Raw genomic sequence first — 26,702 nt, forward strand, 5'->3', positions numbered from 1 at the left:
GCTTTTCATAACCTCTTGTATATAGAACACGATGTATTTAGAACCACAATATAACGAAGTGTGTTTGTATGCGATTTCAGTATGGCATAATTTCATTGCCGTCGCAAAGGTATGTCTGGAAACTTCCGTAGACGTAGATGGTCAAATGATTGAGTTACCAGCGGCTGCTTGCAAACGCACCCCAAATCGCGCGGTAAGCGCGACCGCCGAAGTGGAGCCGCATCATGTTCCGTATCAAGTTCAAGTGCGATAAGATCCTATCACGCCTCGCGCGCTGTGTACTTTAGGTGCGAGGGTGAGACGAGAAAGATGGTGGTTTCACGAGTGACGCCTTCACCCGCGAGCTAAGGAAAAGAGGGAGGGGAGCGAGATCGCGGTAACGCGATGAAGCGCGCGCGTGGGGGCGGGGGGTAGGCGCGGCTGAGCGCATGCACAGTAGTGCACCCTGCTTTAGAGGTAATCTGCCGCGTGTGCAAAGAGTGGGCTTGCCGAGACGGCTTGGCACCATGTAAGCTGTTCTCCCGCGCTTAGTATTGGAGGTTGTGTAATCGTGAGTTTCGGTGACCCGTTGGAGCGAGAGCCACACGAAGCATTCCCTCTTCGCTGCCGGCGCTTTTCTGGGACGACGCCATCAGCCGCGGAGGCGGAGTGCACGCGAAAGCGTGGCTGGCTTCGCTTAATTCGTATCGCCGATGTGAAGATATCGTCGACGTACACTTGTGAGCAAAAGTATACGGACCACAGGGTCACCGAAAAAACAGAATTTCTTCGTAATTAACACGCATAAACGGAAACTGACGAGTGCACTAGAAAATTGGTAATGTCGAGTTTCGATTGCAATCTTTACTTTCAAGTTGCATTCATACACAAAGGAGAAAATTAGTTTTATCGCGCGATCCCTGGTCCGTATACTTTTGCTCACGGGTGTACGTGGCATGAAACCGTAGCATTCGTCGCCGACTCCCAAACTTATCAAAATGAATTGTTTTCTCATTCAAATTTGCTTTTTTCGACTGCCCGATATTTCGGATAATTCCGTGGCCCCTTTCCGTGTAAGAAAAATCGATCGGCGACTGTACTTATTGGCATAAAAGGTCGAATTTCAATACAACGAAATTTTGATATGACGAAGCAAATTGGCGATTTTACCAACTTCGCTATGTCGAGGTTTAACTGTACTTCATTTCGAAGACACACGTATACTAGATCAGTACCGATCTCATGTTGGCGCTCTCGTCTTGTTTGAAAACGCCAACTTCTGCTTATCAGGACTACGCACTTTTTTGGATACGTGCTGTTGCTGCCAAACTATACAACTCTCTCTCTCTCCCTCCCCCTCTCTCCCTCCCCCTCTCTCTCTCTCTCTCTCTATATATATATATATATATATATATATATATATATATATATATATATGAGTGACTGAGGAGTTCTATAGAGATTTATACAGTACCAGTGGCACCCACGACGATAATGGAAGACAGAATAGTCTAGAGGAATTCGAAATCCCACAGGTAACGCCGGGAGAAGTAAAGAAAGCCTTGGGAGCTATGCAAAGGGGGAAGGCAGCTGGGGAGGATCAGGTAACAGCAGATTTGTTGAAGGATGGTGGGCAGATTGTTCTAGAAAAACTAGCCACCCTGTATACGCAATGCCTCATGACTTCGAGCGTACCGGAATCTTGGAAAAACGTTAACATAATCCTAATCCATAGGAAAGGGGACGCCAAAGACTTGAGAAATTAGACCGATCAGCTTACTGTCCGTTGCCTACAAAGTATTTACTAAGGTAATTGCAAATAGAGTCAGGAACACCTTAGACTTCCGTCAACCAAAGGACCAGGCAGGATTCCGTAAAGGCTACTCAACAATAGACCATATTCACACTATCAATCAGGTGATAGAAAAATGTGCGGAGTATAACCAACCTTTATATATAGCTTTCATTGATTACGAGAAAGCGTTTGATTCAGTCGAAACCTCAGCAGTCATGGAGGCATGCGGAATCAGGGTGTAGACGAGCCGTATGTAAAAATACTGAACGATATCTATAGCGGCTCCACAGCCACCGTAGTCCTCCATAAAGAAAGCAACAAAATCCCAATAAAGAAAGGCGTCAGGCAGGGAGATACGATCTCTCCAATGCTATTCACAGCGTGCTTACAGGAGGTATTCAGAGACCTGGATTGGGAAGAATTGGGGATAAGAGTTAATGGAGAATACCTTAGTAACTTGCGATTCGCTGATGACGTTGCCTTGCTTAGTAACTCAGGGGATCAACTGCAATGCATGCTCACTGACCTGGAGAGGCAAAGCCGAAGGGTGGGTCTAAAAATTAATCTGCAGAAGACTACATTAATGTTTAACAGTCTCGGAAGAGAACAGCAGTTTACGATTGGTAGTGAGGCACTGGAAATGGTAAGGGAATACATCTACTTAGGACAGGTAGTGACTGCGGATGCGGATCATGAGACTGAAATAATCAGAAGAATAAGAATGGGCTGGGGTGCGTTTGGCAGGCATTCTCAGATCATGAACAGCAGGTTACCATTATCCCTCAAGAGAAAAGTTTATAACAGCTGTCTCTTACCAGTCCTCACGTACGGGGCAGAAACCTGGAGGCTTACGAAAAGGGTTCTACTTAAATTGAGGACGACGCAACGAGCTATGGAAAGAAGAATGATAGGTGTAACGCTAAGGGATAAGAAAAGAGCAGATTGGGTGAGGGAACAAACGCCAGTTAATGATATCTTAGTTGAAATCAAGAAAAAGAAATGGGCATGGGCAGGACACGTAATGAGGAGGGAAGATAACCGATGGTCATTTAGAGTTACGGAATGGATTCCAAGGGAAGGGAAGCGTAGCAGAGGGCGGCAGAAAGTTAGGTGGGCGGATGAGATTAAGAAGTTTGCAGGGACAACATGGCCACAATTAGTACATGACCGGGATAGTTGGAGAAGTATGGGAGAGGCCTTTGCCCTGCAGTGGGCGTAACCAGGCTGATGATGATGATATATATATATGTACGTATATATATATATATATATATATATATATATATATATATATATATATATATATATATATATATATATATATATATATATATATATATATATATATATATATATATATATATATATATATATATAATGAGTTTGCCAGTACACAACCGTTGAATATCCACTTGTAGGTTAAGGACGCACGTACGAGAAAAACTATATTCTGTTTCCCAAGTTTCAGCCGGCGTCCGGCATTCGTGAGGGAATGCATGAAACGTTAATGCGTTTTGCTTAAATTCGTATATGTTATAAGGGCCCCCATTTATGTGCTCATCCGCTATCAAATCATGATGGAAGACAGATTTCTGCTGTGAGGTGCTTGCATCGCTGTCAAATCGGCAGCGAAATGCACCATGGCATGGTTGCAACAACAGGTCCGTAGAGCTAACAAATGTAACAAAGCAAAATATACAGCGAAAGCACGGTTTACAAAAACAGAAAAGCTTGGCAGAAGTGTGTGCACACGTTTAACAATAATGCGACAACAATAATTCGTGCATATCGCTCTTCTTAGATTGAATAGAATAAAATGGCACATCAGCAACCAGAAAATCGTTTGGAGTGAAGCGGGCGCATGCTTCTCGGGTGTGCAAACAGCAATTCTGGCGAAGTGGCATAAAAGATGCGATTAAAAAACGAGCTTTTTAGTGAGGACAATGAGAATGTAACTCCCTATTTAAATCACAAGAAGGTTGATGTTCCTGGGTTTATATTTGTTTATAAGTCTGTAGCACAATTTTATCACCAGCCAAGGCAATAGTATTGTCGAGGTTATAAACACAAAACGGTCAACATAAATTATTTAAAATATTCGCAAGAAAAAAATTTGCAGAATTACAAACCAATTTCCAACAAAGCTCTTTCTTTCGAGCAGTTGGAATAAGAGCTTTAATTTCCTGTAGTTATACTCGTGTGTATGAAGGTTCCGTTTGAAACCTTGCTCGTATGTAATGCTTTCGAGCACTTATTGTTAGGAATCTTTGGAATCCAGTATCATCATCATCATCAGCCTGGTTACGCCCACTGCAGGGCAAAGGCCTGTCCCATACTTCTCCAACTACCCCGGTCATGTACTAATTGTGGCCATGTTGACCCTCCAAACTTCCTAACCTCATCTGCCCACCTAACTTTCTGTCGCCCCCTGCTACGCTTCCCTTCCCTCGGAATCCAGGCCGTAACCCTTAATGACCATCGGTTATCTTCCCTCCTCATTACATGTCCTGCCCATGCCCATTTCTTTTTCTTTATTTCAACTAAGATGTCATTAACGCGCGTTTGTTCCCTCACCCAATCTGCTCTTTTCTTATCCCTTAACGTTACACCTATCATTCTTCTTTCCATAGCTCGTTGTGTCGTCCTCAATTTAAGTAGAACCCTTTTCGAAAGCCTCCAGGTTTCTGCCCCGTACGTGAGGACTGGTAAGACACAGCGGTTATACATTTTTCTCTTGAGGGATAATGGCAACCTGCTGTTCATGATCTGCAAATGCCTGCCAAACGCACCCCAGTCCATTCTTATTCTTCTGATTATTTCACTCTCATGATCCGGATCAGCAGTCACTACCTGTCCTAAGTAGATCCTTACCTGTCCCTTACCATTTCCAGTGCCTCGCTACCTATCGTAAACTGCTGTTCCCTTCCGAGGCTGTTAAACATTACTTTAGTTTTCTGCAGATTAATTTTTAGTCCCACCCTTCTGCTCTGCCTCTCCAGGTCATTGAGCATGCATTGCAGTTGGTCCCCTGAGTTACTAAGCAAGGCAATATCATCAGCGAAGCGCAAGTTACTAAGGTATTCTCCATTTACTCTTATCCCCAATTCTTTCCAATCCAGGTCTCTGAATACCTCCTGTAAGCACGCTGTGAATAGCATTGGAGAGATCGTATCTCCCTGCCTGACGCCTTTCTTTATGGGGATTTTGTTGATTTCATTATGGAGGACTACGGTGGCTGTGGAGCCGCTATAGATATCTTTCAGTATTTTTACATACGGCTCGTCTACACTCTGATTCCGCAATGCCTCCATGACTGCTGAGGTCTCGACTGAATCAAACGCTTTCTCGTAATCAATGAAAGCTATATATAATGGTTGGTTATATTCCGCACATTTCTCTATCACCTGATTGATAGTGTGAATATGGTCTATTGTTGAGTAGCCTTTACGGAATCCTGCCTGGTCCTTCGGTTGACGGAAGTCTAAGGTGTTCCTGATTCTATTTGCAATTACCTTAGTAAATACTTTGTAGGCAACGGACAGTAAGCTGATCGGTCTATAATTTTTCAAGTCTTTGGCGTCCACTTTCTTATGGATTAGGATTATGTTAGCGTTCTTCCAAGATTCAGGTACGCTCGAGGTCATGAGGCATTGTGTATACAGGGTCGCCAGTTTCTCTAGAACAATCTGCCCACCATCCTTCAACAAATCTGCTGTTACCTGATCCTCCCCAGCTGCTTTCCCCCTTTGCATAGCTCCCAAGGCTTTCCTTACTTCTTCCGGCGTTACTTGTGGGATTTCGAATTCCTCTAGACTATTCTCTCTTCCATTATCACCGTGGGTGCCACTCGTACTGTATAAATCTCTATAGAAGTCCTCAGCCACTTGAACTATTTCATCCATATTAGTAATGATATTGCCGGCTTTGTCTCTTAACGCATACATCTGATTCGTACCAATTCCTAGTTTCTTCTTCACTGCTTTTAGGCTTCCTCCGTTCCTGAGAGCTTGTTCAATTCTATCCATATTATACTTCCTTATGTCAGCTGTCTTTCGCTTGTTGATTAACTTCGAAAGTTCTGCGAGTTCTATTCTAGCTGTAGGGTTAGAGGCTTTCATACATTGGCGTTTCTTGATCAGATCTTTCGTCTCCTGCGATAGCTTACTGGTATCCTGTCTAACGGAGTTACCGCCGACTTCTATTGCACACTCCTTAATGTTGCCCGCAAGATTGTCGTTCATTGCTTCAACACTAAGGTCCTCTTCCTGAGTTAAAGCCGAATACCTGTTCTGTAGCTTGATCTGGAATTCCTATATTTTCCCTCTTACCGCTAACTCATTGATCGGCTTCTTATGCACCAGTTTCTTCCGTTCCCTCCTCAGGTCTAGGCTAATTCGAGTTCTTACCATCCTGTGGTCACTGCAGCGCACCTTACCGAGCACGTCCACATCTTGTATGATGCCAGGGTTAGCGCAGAGTATGAAGTCTATTTCATTTCTAGTCTCGCCGTTCGGGCTCCTCCACGTCCACTTTCGGCTATCCCGCTTGCGGAAGGTATTCATTATGCGCATATTATTCTGTTGCGCAAACTCTACTAATAACTCTCCCCTGCTATTCCTAGTGCCTATGCCATATTCACCCACTGCCTTGTCTCCAGCCTCCTTCTTGCCTACCTTGGCATTGAAATCGCCCATCAGTATGGTGTATTTTGTTTTCACTCTACCCATCGCCGATTCCACGTCTTCATAGAAGCTTTCGACTTCCTGGTCATCATGACTGGATGTAGGGGCGTAGACCTGTACAACCTTCATTTTGTACCTCTTATTAAGTTTCACAACAAGACATGCCACCCTCTCGTTAATGCTATAGAATTCCTGTATGTTACCAGCTATATTCTTATTAATCAGGAATCCGACTCCTAGTTCTCGTATTTCCGCTAAGCCCCGGTAGCACAGGACGTGCCCGCTTCTTAGCACTGTATATGCTTCTTTTGGCCTCCTAACTTCACTGAGCCCTATTATATCCCATTTACTGCCCTCTAATTCTTCCAATAGCACTGCTAGACTCGCCTCACTAGATAACGTTCTAGCGTTAAACGTTGCCAGGTTCATACTCCAATGGCGGCCTGTCCGGAATCCAGTAATTCATGAACATACGTTTTACTTCACCAGAACGTTAACCAAACGAGGTTTTAATAATTATTCGCAGCGCTTATTCTAGTAAACCAGAAACGTTAAACATTTGCAATACATTCCACTTAGGCTGCGCCCATTTCTTCTAAATCAAAAGCTAAAAATTAAAATTAAATTATGGGGTTTAACGTGCCAAAACAACTTTCTGATTATGAGGCACGCCGTAGTGGAGGACTCCGGAAATTTCGACCACCTGGGGTTCTTTAACGTGCACCTAAATCTAAGTACACGGGTGTTTTCGCATTTCGCCCCCATCGAAATGTGGCCGCCGTGGCCGGGATTCGATCCCGCGACCTCGTGCTCAGCAGCCCAACACCATAGCCACTGAGCAACCACGGCGGGTAAATGAAAAGCTAGTGAAATGCAGACTTCTCTTCAAAATTTGGGAAATTTAGCACATAACAGCAGCTCGACACTTTCGAACCCTTGCTTAAGATTTCTTAAATTGGAGAGACAAAGTGCGAGCCTCTTTTGACGAACAAAAAATATGGGGAAAACGAGGGTTCAGTAATAATTACAACGTTAGATTTAAAGTTGTTTTTTTCGGACTCTGCAAAACATTTGGAATAACGGCAGTAAAACACCTTGGAACGCTTGTATACCTTTCCACAAAGGTTGCAATAAACTCACATAGATTAAACATTTATCACTCATCACTCAAAAGACGATTCCTACTTCAACGAATTATAAACACCGTGACTCGCATAGTTTACCTAGGAAACCAGGAAAAGCAACGAAATGAATTGTATAACGCATGAAAGATGGGAGAAGGTATAGTATTTAGTAAATATTTGCCAACACAGAAGTAACGTTTAAAGTTAAATCTTTCGGTATATATATAAATATATCACCAAAAAAGTATCCCACATTTTCTCAATATATGAAGTCTCTATTCTTGTTTTCTTTTCTGCCAGGGAATATGTGCTAGTGTAGCTCTTATGCTGAAAGAATTGAATTATCGGGCTATACGTGCCAAAACCATTATTATGAAGAACGTCGTCGTGGGGGGACTCCGGATAAATTTGGACCACCAGGGCTATTTAACGTGCCCACAATGCATGGGACACGGGTGTTTTTGCATTTAGCCCCCATCGAAATGCGGCCGCCGCGGCCGGGATTTGATCCCGATACCTCGTGCTTAGCAGCGCAACACCACCGCTGTAGGTTACGTTAAAAGAGCGTAAAAATAAAGAGTGGACAGACGTCAGAAGTGATACACATGCCAACAAATAAAATGCAAGGCAGTCTTGTGACGGTATTAACATGGCTATGCACATTCGACGGTGTCGTTTTCTTAACACATGAAGCACAAAACAAAAACACCATGCACACAAAAAAGCGGAAAGACCGCACAAGACAACCGCTGCCACAATGATTGGTCACCAACGAGCCCAACTGTCAAGATTCCTGAAGCTCGTTTTCACCAACATATCTATATAGGATAAGTGGGGATTCCACAATGAAATTTGACAACCTTTGGACATATGCCGTGTGTCCCGGCTAACGTTAGACAAGCAGTACGAGAAAAAAAAAAGATTTACAAAACACGGTGAAGACACAATTTTAAGACCTACAGTGCTCGGTCGTCAGAGTTCTGATCACCAAACAATGTAAGGTATTAAGGTCGTATTCTGCACCGCATTTTAAAGCTGAACGAAGCTTCATTTGTCTCTTCTCCGGAATTTCCGGGCGCTTCTGTCTTGCCGTCGCGCCAGCGTTTCAGAGTTTGTGCGTATTGCACGTGCTGTGCCTGCTTTCCTATGCGACAAAAATACAGGTGCCGGGCTGTGGATGTCGCGTGCTGGACTGTGATATATAGTGTACACATTACAATTTTCCCCAGCCTGAAGAAAGCGCTTGGAGTTGGCGTCTAAACAGCGTGCTGGCCACGTATGCACAAGGAGCACGTAAACACGCGCCAGCAAGGTGTCTCCATAGCGTGCGCTCAGCGTCGAGGACACCCAGGCCCGAAAAAAGAAGCGCCACTAGGAACAGGAGCGTCCTCGCTACGTAGCGAAACGTGGTGCAGGCCGCGGATGTATGTATACAGTGTATGCATATAATTATAATAATTAATTGAATTACGTACAGCCCCCATATTTCAATTAATATTTAACACACTGCATGGTGCACGCAAGGTAACGTTTTACATCAACTCGCCACCCGCCGTGATCGCTCAGTGGCTATGGTGTTGGGCTGTTAAGCACAAGGTCGCAGGATCGAATTCCGGCCACGGTGCACGCATTTCGGTTGGGGCGAAATCGAAAAACACCCGTGTACTTAGATTTACGTGCACGTTAGGGAACCCGAGGCGGTCCAAATTTTTACTACGGCGTGCTTCATAATCAGATCTCAGTTTTGGCACGTAAAAGCCCATAATTTTTACGAGAACTCGCCACACTCGCACCACACTCGGGCTAAACACTGCAGAAATTACACATTCCCCGCCAACACCATCGCTAATTATCATGAGTCAAAGCAAACAGCATACAAAACTTCGCTTACATCGATTCCTACAGTGCATGGGATCAGCCAACTTATCTAAATATTTTTTTTTCGTTGACTGAGTTGGCTTGCGTTAGCTGGAACACCCTATAAGGGGTGATCATATTTAAGTTTTGCGAAAATTAAAAAAAAATTTCCTGTCGCAGATAATAGAATTCTAGTCCTTGAGCTGGGTGATTCAGAGAGGCGGACAGTACAGTCGGCGTCACCCTTGTGTAGACATCTAACGCTAGCTGCTGGGCACCGTTGGGCCCAGGAACTACCGTTAGACGTCGCTGGCTGGCTCCTGAGCGCCCCGAAGACCGCCGTTCCCGCGCTCTACACAAGGGGGACGCCGACTGCACTTGCAAAAGAATTCAAATCACATATTCAACTAATGAATTAAGAAGGTCACGAATTACCTTTTTAATTAATTATGTTACCTCACTTAATGCAATTTACGAACTGTAGCCGGTGAGTTTGCAAGGCGTGTCCATCTGGAATGAATTTCCAGAAGGACACCAGTTTGGAGATATGCGCCCTCAAACTGGCCGTAAAAATGCACTGTTGTTCCACTGACTTTTTTTTAACGAAGCACTCTTTTATGCATTGGAGCACAAATGTAACTGGAATTAACGCCCATGTATTTCGTCCCACACATTTGGAAAAAAAAAAAATATGTCGAAATTGGTGTCCTCTTGGAATTTCACTTCAAGTGGACACGTCTTGCAAACTCAAAGCCTTCAATTCGCAAATTGCAATATGTTCCGTAAATTAATTAAATAAAAAGTTCATTAGACAATTTCTGTTAACTAGATGGATATGTGTTTCGATTTCTCGTGCCAGAAAGGTCCACCTCTTTGAATAATCCAGCTCAAGGACAAGAATTATGCTATCTGCCACATATGTTTTATTTTTTAATTTCCTAAAACTTAAAAATGATCACCCCATATATACGTAGAACAGTTCCGGTATTTGATAATCCACAATTTCATGCCTTAAAGCACGCCATCGTTGGGCGCGACTGATTACAATACTTATAATTCCTCGCCCTTGTGTTAAATAGGGAGCAATAGAGAAAATTGGGAATAGTAGAAAATTTTAATTTTTTAGAGGCCATTGAAATCCACGAAAGCATCGACGCCTTTATGCGGAGTATACGGCATACTCAGCATAGCGCGGTGCAAGCACAGGTTTCTCCTTCTTTCCCCTTCGTTACCCTTTCCCTCCTTTATCGTTTGGCCAATTTCTAAAAATTGTCCCTACGAAACGGTAGTTCATCCATGACATAAGTAAACGAGCAAGTGATTATATGTACCACTGCCTTTCCGGGTCAGCCGCTCTACCATCTACGCTAACGAGACGGCTAGCAGGCGGCAGGGCGAAGTCAAATTTCTCAGCAACTCGAAGCAACTTCTCTCCAACTTGCAGGTTTCCGCTGAACTAGTATACTGCTCGTAGTACATCAAACTCTTGCCTTTGCTTCGAGTTGTTGATAAACTCGACTTCTCCCTGCCATCATGCTAGCCGCCTGGTTAGCTCAGACGGTGGAGCGGCTGCCACGGAAAGAGTTCGAGTACCGAACCACAGGACGAATTTTTCTTCAACTGCGAGGATTTTCTTTCTAGGAACACGTGTGGGTTTTCTTTGTAGCAATTGCTACGACTGTGTGGATGCCTCATTTTCCCTTTACTTATATACGGTAGTTGAATTGAATTCTTGGGTTTTACTTTCCAAAACCATGATTTGACTACTGTGAGACACGCCGTAGTGGGGGGACTCAGAATTAATGTTGACAACCTGGAGTGGCTTAAAGTGCACCCACTGCAAGCGACGCGGTCGTCTTTTTGCATTGATCCCCCATAGAAAAACGCCAAAGCCACTACGCCGCCACGGCGGGTTATACATACTATAGTTAACGAAATGTTTTGGAAAACGAAGTCACGCCATAAAAAGAGATACAAGACACAATCCTCCATTTTGTTTTATACAAAAGGAGAGGAAGTGGGGTGACGATCAACGGTGCGATTACTAATTTTACTGTACTCTGCCGACGGCGTAGCGAGAAGGATGGGCGGACAGATGGACTGGGAATACCCACTGTCGAGCGAGTGGCTTTCTTTAGGAGACGGACGAGTTTATCTATATCCGGCCGGATGCTCACTCACTCGGGAATACCCGTTTTTGTGTGGCCGGCCGCTGCACAGGGGGAAAAGGAAGTGAAAGAGAGAGTGAGAGGGAGTGCTGCTGCTGCGCTCTCCCTCTCTCTTTTACTCCCTTTCCCTCCTGTGCAGCGCGGTTGAGGTGTCCTCTACTGAGAGACAGTTACTGCGCTGCACTTTACCCCAATTTTTCCTCCCCAACAAGAATCTCTCTCAGTCAGAGACAGTTACTGCGCTGCACTTTAACCAATTATTTCACCCCTTCCATTAAGAATCTCCTTGCGCGCATACTTTCGCGAGGTGGGGGGGGGGGGGGGGGAGGGGGGAGGCTGCAAAGAGGCGTTTCTCGCTGGCGGGCGATTGGTTCGCACGCGTCGGATGGCTCGTCACCGCGTGTCGAAGACGAGAGTGTTCCTTTTCGCGTCTGGTCTACAATGGTGTCACGGCTTGCCTCACATCAGGTGAATGAATGAATTTTGGGGTGTTACGTGCCCAAACGCACGATTTCATTGTGAGGCACGCCGTAGTGGGGGACTCCGGATTAAATTTTGACCACCTGGGGATCATTAATGTGCCCCCGATGCAGGAGACACGGCCGTTTTTTTGCATTTCGCCCCCCATAGAATTTGATGCCGCGACCTCGTGCTTGGCAGTGCAACACCACAGGCGCTAAGCCACCGCGGCGGGTAGCCTCACATCAGGTATCGAGAGAGGTGATGTGCGGTTTCCGCAGTAGCGAAAAAAAAAAGGAAATTCTGGTTAAAACAAAATTAAATCTTTGATTGGCCCAGTGGAAATCTTCGCCTTACTCGTCCAAAAGCATTACACGTCGCTAAATTATACATTAATTATGAAAACATGTGTACCATTAAAGTACGCGATCTTCACAGTCTTACTGGTTCGTCGGCTCATTTCGATGGCTCACAAAGTTGCACGAATAATTCAGCCCCGTGGTAAGAAAGCTATTCGTTTACTCAGATAATCAGTTTCGGTGGTTTCTGCATAATTTTTCATGAATGTCGCAGTAAAACTCAAGTTGTTTTGCAAAGTTCAGTTCCAGTTCTACGACGTTGGTGCCACGCCTTCGAATTTGTCGTCGTAGTATTGGGATCGTCGACTCCACCGCCGTAATTGCCACGATCGGTGTGCCATCGTTACACACCGCAAATGGCCCAATCCCTTCTGGAGGATTGCACGCATAGCGGTCTCTAGTTTTTGAGGTCAACAAACATAAATCTATTGACTTATTTCCTGGGAAGTCTTATTGAGGGTGTTATACACATATATATCTCAAGTTATTATTATGTTTTTAATATTGCCGCACAGTTTAAGAAGTTCTTATTCGGGGCAACAAATAAGTGATGCGGAAGCAGAAGTGCGTGCTTGATTGGCTTCCCACAAACAACGCGTCGGCGAGAGGAGGTTATTATGACATAAGTGGCGTCACAAGTGACGCCTGTTTTTGGAGCGTGCCCAGCGAATGGCAACGCTGTGCGTGTATGGAGGCGTGCGTGTTCCGTTGGCTAACCGAGCAGACGCACACCGTGCAACTCGGTGGAGAATATAAATCAAGCTAGCGCTCTGACAAAACACGTCACAGTGAAACGCAAAGTGCCACCGAATGTCATCCGTGTTGTTCGCCCGCTTGAGTCCTCCTCTCTCACTTCACCAAGCCAAGAGTGACGCGCGAGGAGTTCTAAACATAGGGTCGCGCCGCGCGAGAGCTCAGGTGTGCACCTCGATTCGTTACACGCCTCCTTCTCATCTCTCCTCTCCCCACCGTCTTGCATACCCTTGCTCAGGTGACCTCCCGAGGCAAAAGCCAAGAACCCGTTCCAGTCCATCGCAAACGGGAGGTAGATATCATTGCGCTAGAAACCTAAGTGTCAGCAGCTGACGACGAAGGAACCGTTAGAAGGAGCGGAGTGAGTGTGCGGTTAAGTACCAGACGACAGTCTCCGCGTGCTCAGACAGTGGCTCCGCATAAATTACCACGCGGTGCTGTGTGTTGACGATCCCTGAAGCTGTGTCGCTGACGCCTCCTGCGACCTCTGAAAATTCCTCAAGCGACACGGATGAACAACGTTCAACGTCGTTCTTACGCTGCATGTCTTGAAAGAGCACGGACACCAACCGTGAAGCAGAGAGCGCCTCGCACATCTGACTAGTAACCTGCACGAACCATCTTGCAAGCGCCACAGCTACTTCAGCGAAACACCTCGATCTGCTAAGACCCGCAAGTTCGGAAGGCGCATTTTAAAAGTTCGCCGGAGCGCTGGTGCGAATGCTCGCGCGTTAAATGTACGCCAACTGATTCGGCCTGACCGAAACCTGACAACGGTTTCGCATCCGCCCAGCGGTCTGAATCATACGCACGCACTGCCCATGAGACGAAGGTGCCGATAGAGACACAAAATACCCCACGTGACGCCGTAACCGGCGCTTCGGACGACGGACAACCGATAGGCGTTATCGATATGCCGTTCGAGTCGCTTCACCAGCCCGGCGGCGTCAGAAGAAAGCGGTTGCTCCAACGCCCAACGCTACGTCTCGGCCAACCGAGGGAAGCTATGTCTACGGCAAAGGTACGTATACGCAAACGCCCTTAGCTACCTTGTTTCGCGAATAACGGGCGTCGTTTGGATGTGATGTCAAGTGACTATATGCATGGTGTTACCCTTGGACCCAATTTTAGAGCGGCAGTTACTGCGTACAGGGATCGCGACGAGGTGACCCAGAAATTGTGCGGAGTCTGTTTTGTCTGCGTGCACCTGTCTTGTATGCCGTATTGATCACGATTACCTGTACATGCAGTCGCCATCCTTTTCATCTAACATTTAAAGGATCTTGCGCTTACCGCTGCGTTGTTTTCGTTAGGATTTCACCAGCAATTTTATTTCTTTCTTTCAAAACTTTTTTTGGTATGCGTCACTAAACACTTGGCATCGTCCCTCACTCCTCATTTTCTTCTTTACGTCGTCCGTGAGGAATATTGCTTGCCGATAGAAGTCAAATGTGTCAGACAGTCAAACAGCTACGCAATAATTCGCTTTTGAGTTGTAGAAGTGGGCATATGAAAGTGGTTTTTGAACATTTTCCGGACGAATCATGCAACCAAATATCGCTAAGTGCATTATTTAACAATTCTTACCTAAAACTGCGACCTTCTTGCGAAATTTGAGCGAGAACACAGCAGCGTTAAGAACAAAGTCTCTGTAAGGTTGTTAGACTACAAACACAGCTCACAGCAGATTTTTGACAAAATGTGGCAATAATCCCAACAATATGAGCCGATGACGCAGGCTTACATGCGTCATTGCAAAACTAGTATATGTCTCTCGGTAAAACTCGTCACGTTATTCTTTGGTGTCAGATCTGGCCTCTAGGTTTCGCTGGTGACCATACTGTGTGTGGTTGCATCATTTCTATTTTTCGTCAGTGTGAGAACATGCAATGCTAGATAAAAGGATGCCACGAGCAGGTGCAAATTGGGAATACTTAAAGTTTGTTCTCTTAATACAAAAGACCCACTACTCGCAACATTCGTATTCAGAAGATTAGGCGCATTAGAAACAAAAGCCGCGCGTACTGCGTGCGGTATAACGCGATATGTTAATCGCATTCGTGCAAGGGCGTATCGACGCCCCGGCAACCGGAATTAGAAATTTGCATATCGACATGCGTGACATTTATCAGAATTTGTCTGGCTGTCTGCATTTATTTTTTTCATTTGCGATATCTAGACGAGACGCGACATTTAGCCTTTTCTTATCCTGGCGAGTTTAATCGTGCAGTGTAGGAAACGCCGCTGTATCAGCTTATCAGAACTTCTGACTCAGGTAATATTTTTACCTCCTTGTTTCCCCCTATGTGTGCTAGATACGGAGACCTGCGTAGTTAGCAGAACGCCTATGCAGTGTTATTATATGCTATGGTTAGGCATATGAACATCTGTAAAAGCATGCGTCAGATAACATTCTTAACAAGTAAACGCCTAGGTGCACATTTTTCGCATGCAGTTTTAGCAGTGCTCTCTCTCTCTCTTTCTATATATATATATATATATATGGTCGAGGAGAGAAGTGGTTAACCGAGGGCCGGGCCCAATTTTTATTAATCATATCATAAGAAGCAAAGAAACAATGACACCAAAGACAACAAGGAGGAAATTACTTGTACTTACTTATTGAATTATAGAAATGATAAATTAATGGAAACCAAAGTCGATGAAAAAGCGACTTGCCGCAGGTTGGGAACGACCCCACGGCTTCGCATTATGCGTGCGATGCTCTAACCAGTTGAGCTACCGCGGCGCCGTTTTCCCATCCACTTTCTTAGGTATTTATGTTTTACCACTAGAACTAAGCCTGGGAGTGTTAGCCCGCGCCACCACTCACAGACCTTGGCAGTGGATGTGGAACATCCTTTCTACCGCAGGCGTCATATATTTCGACTCTTCCTGTCGAGTCGGTTCTGACCGCTCCTCCGAACGGACAAGATACGCGCGTGTATACTTCAGCGTTTCAGAGTTTGAGCTTTACGATTATATTTACCTGGAAGCCTCGCCACCATGATTAGAGGTCTTTTCCTGGGATAAAAAAGATTGTATGATAGCCCCACACAGACCCTTGCTGTTTAAGCAACGTAGTCCACAATGAAGAAAACAGACAACCAGTAACGATAGCAACTACAAAAATAAAAAGAACGAGGTTGGTAAGTACTAACGCTTTGTGACGTCATGACAAATGGGGATCATGCACTCGGGACAAGTTAATGTTTATTGACCAACAAAATGTACATTGCATTGTAAAGGAACCGAAGACTCAAGCTAGCGACGGATCAGCCTAACAAGCTATGTTGAAGTCCGTGACGTCAGAGCAACGTACCGACGTTATCGTTAAGCGCATTATCTAAAATAGGAAACTCTGATCTCTATTTTAGGCTATATTGACCAACTGTTCCCGCCCAATAAATGCAAATGAGCTTGCGAAGAAGAAAACAATTCACTAATACAAACTAATCTGGTGTAGGTATTTTGTGCGCCTCTAAGTGCGAAAAATCGGCAGCACAGACGTTGTGGTATACCGTGCGCATGTCTCTAAACAACCGGTGCTTAGTGGTGCTCCTCACTTTCCTTCAGAAAAAAAAGTTGTTGGTGGCAAAGATCGATTTTCGTATCGATGTCCAAATCCACGTTAAACGCGGAAACGCACTCATTAGACCACCACGCTGAATGTAATTCGTTACATTGCAAAATCGAAGTTCAGTTCCAGTGACTGTTGAGAACACGTAGTTCATGTATAGGCCCTCAGGTGGTTGCCGAAAATTGGTGCACCTTGATGAACGAAAAACACCAAGTTTGCAAATATATATATGCGCAACTCTTAGGGTGATTTGAATGCGCGATATATTATGGCAAGTAATTTGATTCTGAAGGGCCTCTGATCTGGCAGCACCAGCGGCAGACGAAACGTTTCTTCCGGTTGCGTCACTCATTGTTCAGAAAGCATGAACACGGGGACGCGTGGTTGGCGCAGAGCGCATTCTCTAGCGGCGGCGGCGGCGGCGCAGGCGAAGTAGCGCATCCGCAGTGGGTCCGAAGCCCGGGCCTGCGCTTTGTTTCCGCACTGGCCGCATGCCTGGTCGTGCTGGCACTCCACTTTCCTCCTCACTCTTTTCGCCGTACCCTCCTGCGCTTTCTGCCTCCTGGTTGAGCTGCATCCTCCTCTCTGCTTTCCTCCTCGCGTCTTTCATCCACCCGCTGCGCTCCGTATTCGCTCTTTCATCTTTCGCTGTGCTCGTTCACTCGGTTACGCCGACGCTTGCCACAGGAACGGGCGCCTGAGAGCGGCGCTCTAAAACAAGTATTGCAGTTCCGTAAGCGCTACTAATTATAGCGCATGAAGGAAACAAATGTATTCTGGGTGTTCTCACTTCAAGCGATGTCTTTCTTTTTCATTTACGCGTGATTCGCAAAAGTCGTTATCGCGAATTGCTGTTAAGTTTTATAGGCACACACAACAAATATGTTCCCTCTAGACATCATAACAGATACGTCTTACAGGACACCGATAGCTAATTTTATTGAGAAGCTTATAAATTGTAATGCGAAACCTGCAGGAACTAATGATTGGGTGGAATACATTTCGTAGGTGTTCTCAAGCCAATGGGCTCGCAAAATGTAGTAATCACTGCACTCAAAGAAAGAAAAAAAAAGAAGGAAAGAAAGTAGGGAAGAAATAAAAAGAAATGTAAGCAAACAGACAAACAAATAAACAAACCTGGAGGCCAACAAACAAATGTTAAACAAAGATAAGGACCACAGGAGCACACTACGTGATTACGTCGCATATATAAATGCACATGGTAGGCGTGAGCTTACGCCATAGAATGCAGTGGGTCAAGGATCGAACGCGAACAGGTGATATCGTGGCTGAAGTTAATAGGGGAGCGACAGCTGTGTTAGGAGTGTTGAGTTGTGAAAATTCAGGGATATTACTTTGCAGAAATAAGTTTATGAACTTTGCAAATTGTATTTGCAATCATTGTATACTGCACTGCTCTCTCTTAAACTCATTTTCTTTTTTGCATATAAAGTAGCTGCTCTGTTTGCAGGGAAACGTCGTTAACGAGGTTATTTCGTTTTCTCTACTACGGTCCACATAACATTCCGGACGGGTTTGTATAACCACTATGCGTATTAACACAAAGTGCTAATGCCATTAATCCATCGGCTTTCTATGAAGAACATATACACTTCACACAACAACGTCATCAGATTATCAATATATCGTTATAGGTTTTCTATAGAAAGTTTAAATATACAACCGTCGACAAAAAGTCTGATGATTATCAATATACTGTCTATAAAGTTTCTATAGAAGGCTCAAGTACAAGAACTATCAAAAAAAGAATGTCATGCCGTAAGTACACAGACTATCTGTTAGCAACCAGTAGATTTCACAGCAAAAAAAAAAAAAAAATAAAAAAATATGCATGTTTAACTTATACGGGCTACGTAAATATGTTTATAAGAATACAGCCCGTGCTTAGCTGATGCACAAAACGACTTGCCGGAAGCACCTAAGTAGTCGAGACTTCTGTCCTTTATTAAATTCAATTAGCCTGGCGGTGATAATGAGGATACGCCGAGTCTAGGCACTGTCACTGATGCAATGTCTCTTTCGCACTGTCATCTGTTCACGCGAATGTTACGTGAACAAAATCCTCGTTGACATTTTGCAAAAGCGGCACTTGTTTTCGAGATAAGGGAGGCAAAGCCAGACATCTGTCCCTATCGGCCCCTTTCAACATACTTTTCATGCGTTGCACATTCCGTGGTGCGGGAGGTTATAGGCTCGCAGCTGCCGTTGAATATGTCCCGCTATCAGGTAAAGTGCTTGAACAGAGATTGCGCAGCATATATACGTGCGAATATTGTCCAATTGTGCAGGTTCACTTGTGCGGGCTGTAAGAGATACACGTCGCCCGGGTGTATATTTTTTTTTTTGTATGTGCTTAACTGGGGAATCTGTTTTCGCTGACATAATAGTTGCGTGGTCATCCAAACATCCGGGCTGTTCGCATGTCGGAGATGACTCACTCTAACGGGTTCGTTGTCTCAAGGCTCTTCTCCTCGATGTTATTTTATCGTCATCATCGCCATCATCGTAATTATATTTTACGCCAACTGCAGGACGAAGTCCTCTCCCAGCGATCTCCGATTACTTCTGTCTTGCGTCAGTCAACTCGACCACCTTAATTTTTAAGTTTTATCGCTTTATCTAATCATTTGCCATCTCCGAGGGCGTTTTCATTCCTTTCGCATTCATTCTGTTGCTCTTATGACCGACCGCTTCTCTCGTTTAGGCAGTGTGCTAGGTGACTTGCTCAATACAATTTATTCCTGCCACTCTAAACTAGAATATTAACTGAGCCCGTCTGCCCCTTAACGTAGACCGGGGACTTTCTTTTAACGTCACGCATACTATTTTTCGTTCTATCCCTCATTGAGCTGTCCTTCCTTGTGAATACCTTCTCATGATTCGAGTCCTTTGAGAATACATTGGCCTTCATTATTGTACTCGTGCACAATTTCAAGAAGCGGAGTCATAATCTAATAATTATCTACTGCGTTATGTAGATCCATTTTTTTTCACCTATATAGATTTCATGTAAATAATCTTCAGCTGCGTCAAGGTCGCCCGTTGCTCTCGTACCTTCCACGTAGTTAAATGTCGTCATCGTAGCGATTTGTTTGTGGAAGAGTGGGGAATGTGATTTAACCTGTGTCGAATCCAAGTTCTTCAGCTACAAAAATAGACGCTCGAAGCAAATGCGCACCACCACATCAAGTAGAGCGTGCCCATTAGGGAAAATAAAAATAAAAATAGAAATCTCGTTCCTTGAATATGTGGCGTTTCAGCTGGAATTCTCGTGCGCCGAAAGAAAGAAAGAAAGAAAGAAAGAAAGATTGGCCGCATATATTCTAGGCGTATATTTCCCGGAGCTGGTTCACACGTAATCGCAGAATTTACAGCAAATTATGACTCTCACTGCCGAAAGGCTGTCGTCGTCACAAAGAGGCGACAGCAGGGGCAGGGCGGTGGACACGTGACAGCGTGAAGCACACGCACGTGAGCGCGCGCGCGCACCTGAGCCACACAGACACACCAACAACGTGAACAACACAGTAATTGTTTTTGAGTTGAGGTGATAGAGAATCGAGTTGATACACATATCTGCCTCATTCTCCTCACTTTTATTCTCGTCTTGTTCTCGCGCTGTTTTTTTTTTCTTTTCAGGTCATTGTTCTGTGTCATTCTCTATCTCTCCTAGCTCTGAAGTTTACATTTGCTTTGTCCATTGTACCGGCTGTCAATTTTCTTTCGTATATACTAAAATTTATTATTGTGCACTTCTGCACGGCAAACGAAGCAAAAATCATGTCTGCTTCCCAGTAACCTTCAATTTGTTCAAAAACTCTTGTTATTCTTCGTGTTCTTATCTTATAAAGGCAAGCTTAAATGGTATTTATATTTTCCGCAGATATCAAATACATTACTTTGCTTCCTAATATATTTATCCTGCTGTTTCTATAAGCGATACACACAGCCTTTCTGCAAAGCAAAAATCGTCAACAAGTTCAGCTCCTGCGGTGCGTTGTAGTCGACAAATTTCCGAACAATTTGTATACAAGTCTACAGACAATGTCTGACAAAAAGTAGTGTGAGGCTATCCCCACATTTGCAGGCTTTCCACGGACATTGTACTTTAGGCTTTATAACAAGACATAAAAACACAGTGTTTATCTCGTGTCTACCTCATTGTCCCGTCTAAGGCGCGCGCTTGTTAAATGGGCAAGTATGAACAAACTAGCCCAGCAGCACGTTCTATAAAAACCTTTCGTAGGCTTTCTACAGAATGACCAAATATTACTTTGTGGTGGCTCCTTTTCATGTTATCTTGTTTTACATTTCACTGGTGCTTATACGTTTATTAAATTGCTCCTTGACGTTTCTCGCCCTCCTCTCCCTCTTTCAGACTAGGAGAACGAGGCCGGCAACGTCGCCTGCCTGCGACATAACACCGCCGAGCTTCACGAGATGGAACAGCGGCTACAGCAACTGGTTCGACCGAGCGCACACGGGCTCGCCAGAGAAATCGCTCTCTTCCTTCGAGATAGGTTCGTTGTCCTCCGCTCTAGCTGTTCGCACGAAATCGACGGGTTTCTGAGATCGCCTTTCACTGCTATACACTTTCCGTGTGCGCGCGCATGTGTTGAAGGAGCCTTCTACCTTTCTATTGTCTTATATAAAGCAGATAACCGCAGGCTTTTCCGGTTAACCTCCTAACTTTCCTGTCTCCGTATGCTCTCCCTGTGGATCCGCATTACAAGGTAGTATGTACACGGCCTCCGAGATGACAACAGCGGTGCACCTCTGCGGTCTCGGAGGCCACGGTAAGAACAAGCAACTTGAGAGAGAACGTCCACAAGAATGAATAGTACTGTGACAGGCCTAATTAGCGCATCAGAGGATCTAGGCAATGCTAAGCTGTAGGCGCACAATTTAGAGTTGCACTTCTGGCGAAACACAGGGACAGTTGGGAACAGTAGCGATGTAGGGGACATGTTGTGGCACAGCTGTGCTCAACGAAACCCCCTGCACGGCCCTCTTATTGCGTTAAATAACTGTGTTCCCAAGTGCCATGCTAAATGATTTCGTAGGTAGTGAAACTAGTGAAGCTAGAACACTCCAGCCTTCTGCGGTATCAACACAGCCTCACCCGCTGTCGTCATCAGTGCTTCTGTACGTCCGGTCATTTCATTAAAACGGAAACACTAAAACATGCAATCTGCAAATCCCGAAGCCATGGAGAATCGGCCGTGCTGCTGTCAGTTTCAGTACAGGGAAAAATAAATTTGCGACGAACTTCGACTGGCCCGAGTTTTCTGAACAAATAATACAAACACTTCGGCAGAAAGTTTTTAATAGTAACTTGGTCAGGACTGTTGTCCGAGGCAACGAACGCTGAGGACGGAGAGCGGGAGAACGTTGCATTCGTCTGCTGTGTTTGACCGAACTGTTAGCCGCCAGGCTTGCTTCGCAAAAAAAAAAAAAAAAGAGCGTGCAGCTTATTTCACCGCACCACTTAAAATCTCTCGGCTTGAAGTGTGCACCTTCAACAGGAGCGCCATCTCAATTCCCTTGCAGACGACGCTACATTCCTGGAGTGCCTAGTCAACGACGTGGGCAGCCCCGACGACAGCCTTCGGCGACCATTTCTAGCCAGGACGCCACCTAGGCCCGAAGTGGTGGTCTCTGCCGCCCTGACGTCAACGCCGGCCTCCCAAGGGTCCAAGAAGAAAGTGACGTTCGCCTCCTCCAACGCGGCGGCGAAGTCCAAGGCGAACTCGATGCCAGACCTTCTGGAACCGCCGCCCGAAGCTTCGTGTGCGAAAGACTTGACCCAACCGGAGACCAAGCCGAGGGCCAGAAACTCGTTCGTGTTCGCGGCGTTTAGCAAAATGCCGTTCTCTACGAAGCGCAGTAGTTCTTTTATGGGAATCGAGCCGTCGCCTGTCGACCAGCGATGAACGTCAACCGCGTGACCGTCGAGTGCCTGCCTATGTACATAATATCAAAGTGTGCCCCGTGAGACTTCTTTATCCGTGAACAACTTTCGTTATAAGGCTTTACAAATAAGCGGGACACAGGTTATTTTTTTCTTCGTCTACCTTGCAGAACGTGGGGCATATTGATTTGAAGAAAAGGTATTACGAAGACGAATGTTGCGATTTGTTATGATGTTTGCAACGATATTGACACGTGAACACACAATGTGAGGTGCTTGTCGGAAACTATCTAGCTGTTTCTATTTGAGTCATGCTGTGCTCCTAATTTGCTCTGAATGCGAAGCATTCTTTGCCTGTGAGGACCCTTAAAAAATACGTGTGTACCATGGTGGGTTTTGAACCATGCAGAGTCCTCCAGCGTAACGCCTATGTGTTCTACCTATTAGGCCACAGACGCATTCAGCGAGAAAAATAGAAACCATCGTAACAATCCTTTCTTAAATATATAACCAGCGCTTTGCGACTCTATATGTGACCTTTCACCGCCTTCGGTATCGGCCCAGCAAAACAACACAAGCGAAGCGCACGCCTGCGATAAGTTCGCGCGCAGCAGTGCGTGTCGCTATCATATCTACTCAGTACTGCGAGGCACATCCGTGTAAGAGTCCCACAAAAGGACATCACTTGAACTAAACAAGAAAGCAACATACAAACAAGCACAGAGTAGTAGCAAAGAGCAGAACATGTAAGCAAGCAAAAGAGTAGTAAACTTCGCTTACTTTGGCAATACGATGGATCCTGCACACTTGAAAAAATTTCGCCAGCAGTGACACAGTAATATTGGAGAAGACAAACAAAGGCAATATGCATGAGTTTTCATTACACGCTTCCGCCTCTTCGTGCGTCTGCTTAATGAAAGTATATTTTAGTTGAAAATCTCCCCACCATGTGCGTGTGATCCAAGCGTGTGAGTTCGACAACAACGGCAAGGCGACGGCCCGACGGTTAACAATGGATTGATCGACGACGATTCTATTTCGACGACGTGTCCTATTCTGGCGAAGAAACACGACAACCTGTTCCATTACGGCACGGACCGATACCGAAAGTGGTACAATGTCGCATAGCGGATTCGCACCCGCAATATAGCTGATGGAGCTGGAATTGTCGCTTTCCGTGTTTCTGCATAGCGGGTTTAGCGTTCGCAGAGCAGTTTAAACCAGCCGAACTAACAGCTCCGAGCACTTTCAACCTTAGTATATCTGTCAACTTTTTATCCCACTTCTTTCCCTTCCCCGCACTCCTGACCGATTTTCAGGTGTCAGCCGCGACCTAGACAGTTACGGTGCGGTCAGCAGGCTTTCTTTTTCTCAATCAACCAACCTCTCTCTCTTATTCTCTCTCTCTCTCTCTCTCAAAGCGCTAGCTGCCGTAGGACAAGCATAGATAAACTAGCTATGTTCAGAGTAACAAGCTCGGCGACGCTCTCTCTTTTATAAGCAACTTGTTGCGACTTGACTCGCGTAAAGAATATTGGTAAGTAATGGAAAGTAATGCGTCTTTGACCTAACAGAAACTGGCATGCCTGCATGTGCTCTCGCTTTTCCAAGCAACTTGTTGCTAGACAACGCGACGCGCGCACCAAACGTTTCAGAGCGCCAGCTGGCACTAAAGAAGTATGCCTTCGTCGGCGGCCTAATTGGTTGAGCGTTGTTGCGCACTCCGGGGTAGCGTATCGTACTGCTGCCGAGTTGTAGCGGCGCCTGTTTATTGAAGCTTGACCGACGGTGAAAGATGATAAGAAAATAATGAAGTGATGAAAATTACATTTCGGAGCCCCTTAAATAGGCTCTCTAAAATCGTGGGAGGAATCTTGCTCCCGTCGACGTCACGTGACAGGCACAGAGTCGATGGGCGTCCCGCCTCCGTAGGTACCAAGCCGCTGCAAGGAAAAGGGCGTCCCGCCTCCGGTTATACCAAGCCTGCTGCAAGGAAAAGGGCGTCTCGCCTCCGGTTATACCAAGCCTCAGGTCCGGGAATTGTAGACGCTTGTCCTTCTCTTTTGCGCGTTGCTGGTTCGCGGAAGTTCCCCCGTAGAGCTTGACAGTTCGAGGAAAGGGTTCCTCTAAAGTCGCACGCCCACAACAGGGCCTGTAAACACTGCGGGGCTTCCGCCAGACCGGCATACACTCGAGACAACCATGGCGAATTAGGAAGTCACACTTCGTTTTGATGAGGCATGGTGGGCGAGAGTCCTTTCTGCACGGGGTGCTAGACGCCAACCGTAACAGCATCGGGATTTCGTGCTGGCGAACCATGACGCCCAGTATCGGACAGGTGATTTCTTTTCTCATTTTCATTGAAGGAATTCGAGACGTGGCTAGTCCGAAACTGATCACAAAGCGCTTGCTACGAGGTAAATAATACTTCGCATTAAAAGTAACTTGTCCATGACTACGCCCGAGGTGCCACATCATAAGGGCGAGTTAGACACGAGTACTGTTTTGTTGCGGTAGCAATTATATGCACACTCCAGGCGCATTTTTGCCGGCGTCGTCACCGTAGGCGCCCCCGTGATGTTCCACATATAGTCCAAGGACGATAACACTGTCGCCACGTGCCGTATGATGTACGTGGGAGTGAAAGCGTGCGAGGGTGAGCCAGCGATCGCGGCTCAACCTCGTGACAGCGTTCTGACAGCGAATGTCCGCGGTCATCGTGTGTGATGTGTGCATGTCTGCCAGTGCGCGCTGACACTGTGCTCGTTAATTTAGTTAGTAAGCGAGTGCTTACACGTTTATACGGCCGATAAAATTACTATCCAAGCTTGCTTATTATGGCTCTCTATTAATTTGCTATCGCAATTGATGCTTCACCTTTCGAGCGAAATTGCAACTATTTTTGATAGAGTCATCAGTTTAGTTTACGAGAAACTGATTTCGGATATCTACGTTCGCCGAGTCGACTTAAACAATTGTGAAGCTGCTTGTTGCACTTTCACAGACGCTGGGGAAGGGCGGAAAGGGGCTGTCGCCAGTACGGCTTTCATATTCCAACGTAACCATAATCTCACCTATATATTATCACACCTGGGAGTCCTTTCCTATAGCCAACTTTCATATCACCTGAATAGCCAGCACTCGTTTTTAGATGCATTACACTCATTATGCATACACAGCAGATGCAACAAAAAAAAAAAAAGCCATTACCATTATCACTAAGCGCAACACAACGTTGTAATTAACGGTGACGACTGTTTAGTGATTTCTTTCTTTCTGTGCTTAACAAATTCAGTGCTCTCACAAGACGTGTATTAAAATATTTTGAGTAATGAATGGATGGATGGATGGATGGTGAGGACTGTTTAGTGATCTCTTTCTTCCTGTGCTTAACAAATCCAGAGCTCTCACAAGACGGGTATTAAAATATTTTGAGTAATGGATGGATGGGTACGTGAACTTTATTGTGGTTTATTTATTTATTGAGCGGGCCGCTCCCACGTCGGGACAGAGAGGCCGTGCCTCTCCGCCGCGTCGCGGGCCCGTTCTTCGAGGTTGGGGCTGCGTGTACAACTGCATCCCAGCGTGAAGAAGTGTTGCGTTCATCGCCGAATAACGCGGGACACCGCCAGAGCATGTGATCTAAGTTCGCTAAGTCACTGCATAGTGCACATGCATGTGTTGTGTGTGTGAGAGAGAGAGAAATTTATTTACAGAAAGGCAGAGAGGTCGGCCTGAGCTATAACTTGCTCTGGCCTGCTGCTCTACACTGGGGAAAAGGGACGGGGAGGGAAAGGGCTGATGAATGATGATAGTATAAGGAAGAGATGCATATATACAACTTCACAGAGCTGTGGCATCTCTAAAACCACAACTTCCACAAGATTTACCCCGAAATTCACACAACACATGTTACCAGGGCTGTTTGGCCTAATGAAAACAGCCCTGGTAACATGTGTTGTGTGAATTTCGGGGTAAATCCTGTGAAGAAGTAGGGGGGTTTGGGTGTGCCCT

At 45.5% G+C, this 26,702-nt stretch overlaps 1 protein-coding gene across 1 annotated transcript; it reads left to right on the plus strand.

Annotated features, from left to right (window-relative positions):
- Positions 1-13,473: 13,473 nt before the first annotated feature.
- On the plus strand, positions 13,474-26,131 carry LOC126527114 (uncharacterized). The gene is made up of 3 exons (XM_050174855.3): positions 13,474-14,197; positions 21,156-21,297; positions 22,328-26,131. The coding sequence occupies exons 1-3, from the start codon at positions 14,090-14,092 to the stop codon at positions 22,708-22,710; spliced, it is 633 nt and encodes a 210-aa protein (XP_050030812.1). The 5' UTR covers positions 13,474-14,089; the 3' UTR covers positions 22,711-26,131.
- The last annotated feature ends 571 nt before the right edge of the window (positions 26,132-26,702 follow it).

This window comes from Dermacentor andersoni, chromosome 9 (genome assembly GCF_023375885.2).
Source record: "Dermacentor andersoni chromosome 9, qqDerAnde1_hic_scaffold, whole genome shotgun sequence".
Taxonomy (NCBI): domain Eukaryota; kingdom Metazoa; phylum Arthropoda; class Arachnida; order Ixodida; family Ixodidae; genus Dermacentor; species Dermacentor andersoni.

Coding starts and splice junctions, on each gene's coding strand:
- LOC126527114 (XM_050174855.3), top strand. CDS start 14,090: ATGCCGTTCGAGTCGCTTCACCAGCCCGGCGGCGTCAGAAGAAAGCGG. Junction 14,198..21,155: donor AAGCTATGTCTACGGCAAAG/GTACGTATACGC, acceptor TCCCTCTTTCAG/ACTAGGAGAACGAGGCCGGC. Junction 21,298..22,327: donor GCTCTCTTCCTTCGAGATAG/GTTCGTTGTCCT, acceptor ATTCCCTTGCAG/ACGACGCTACATTCCTGGAG.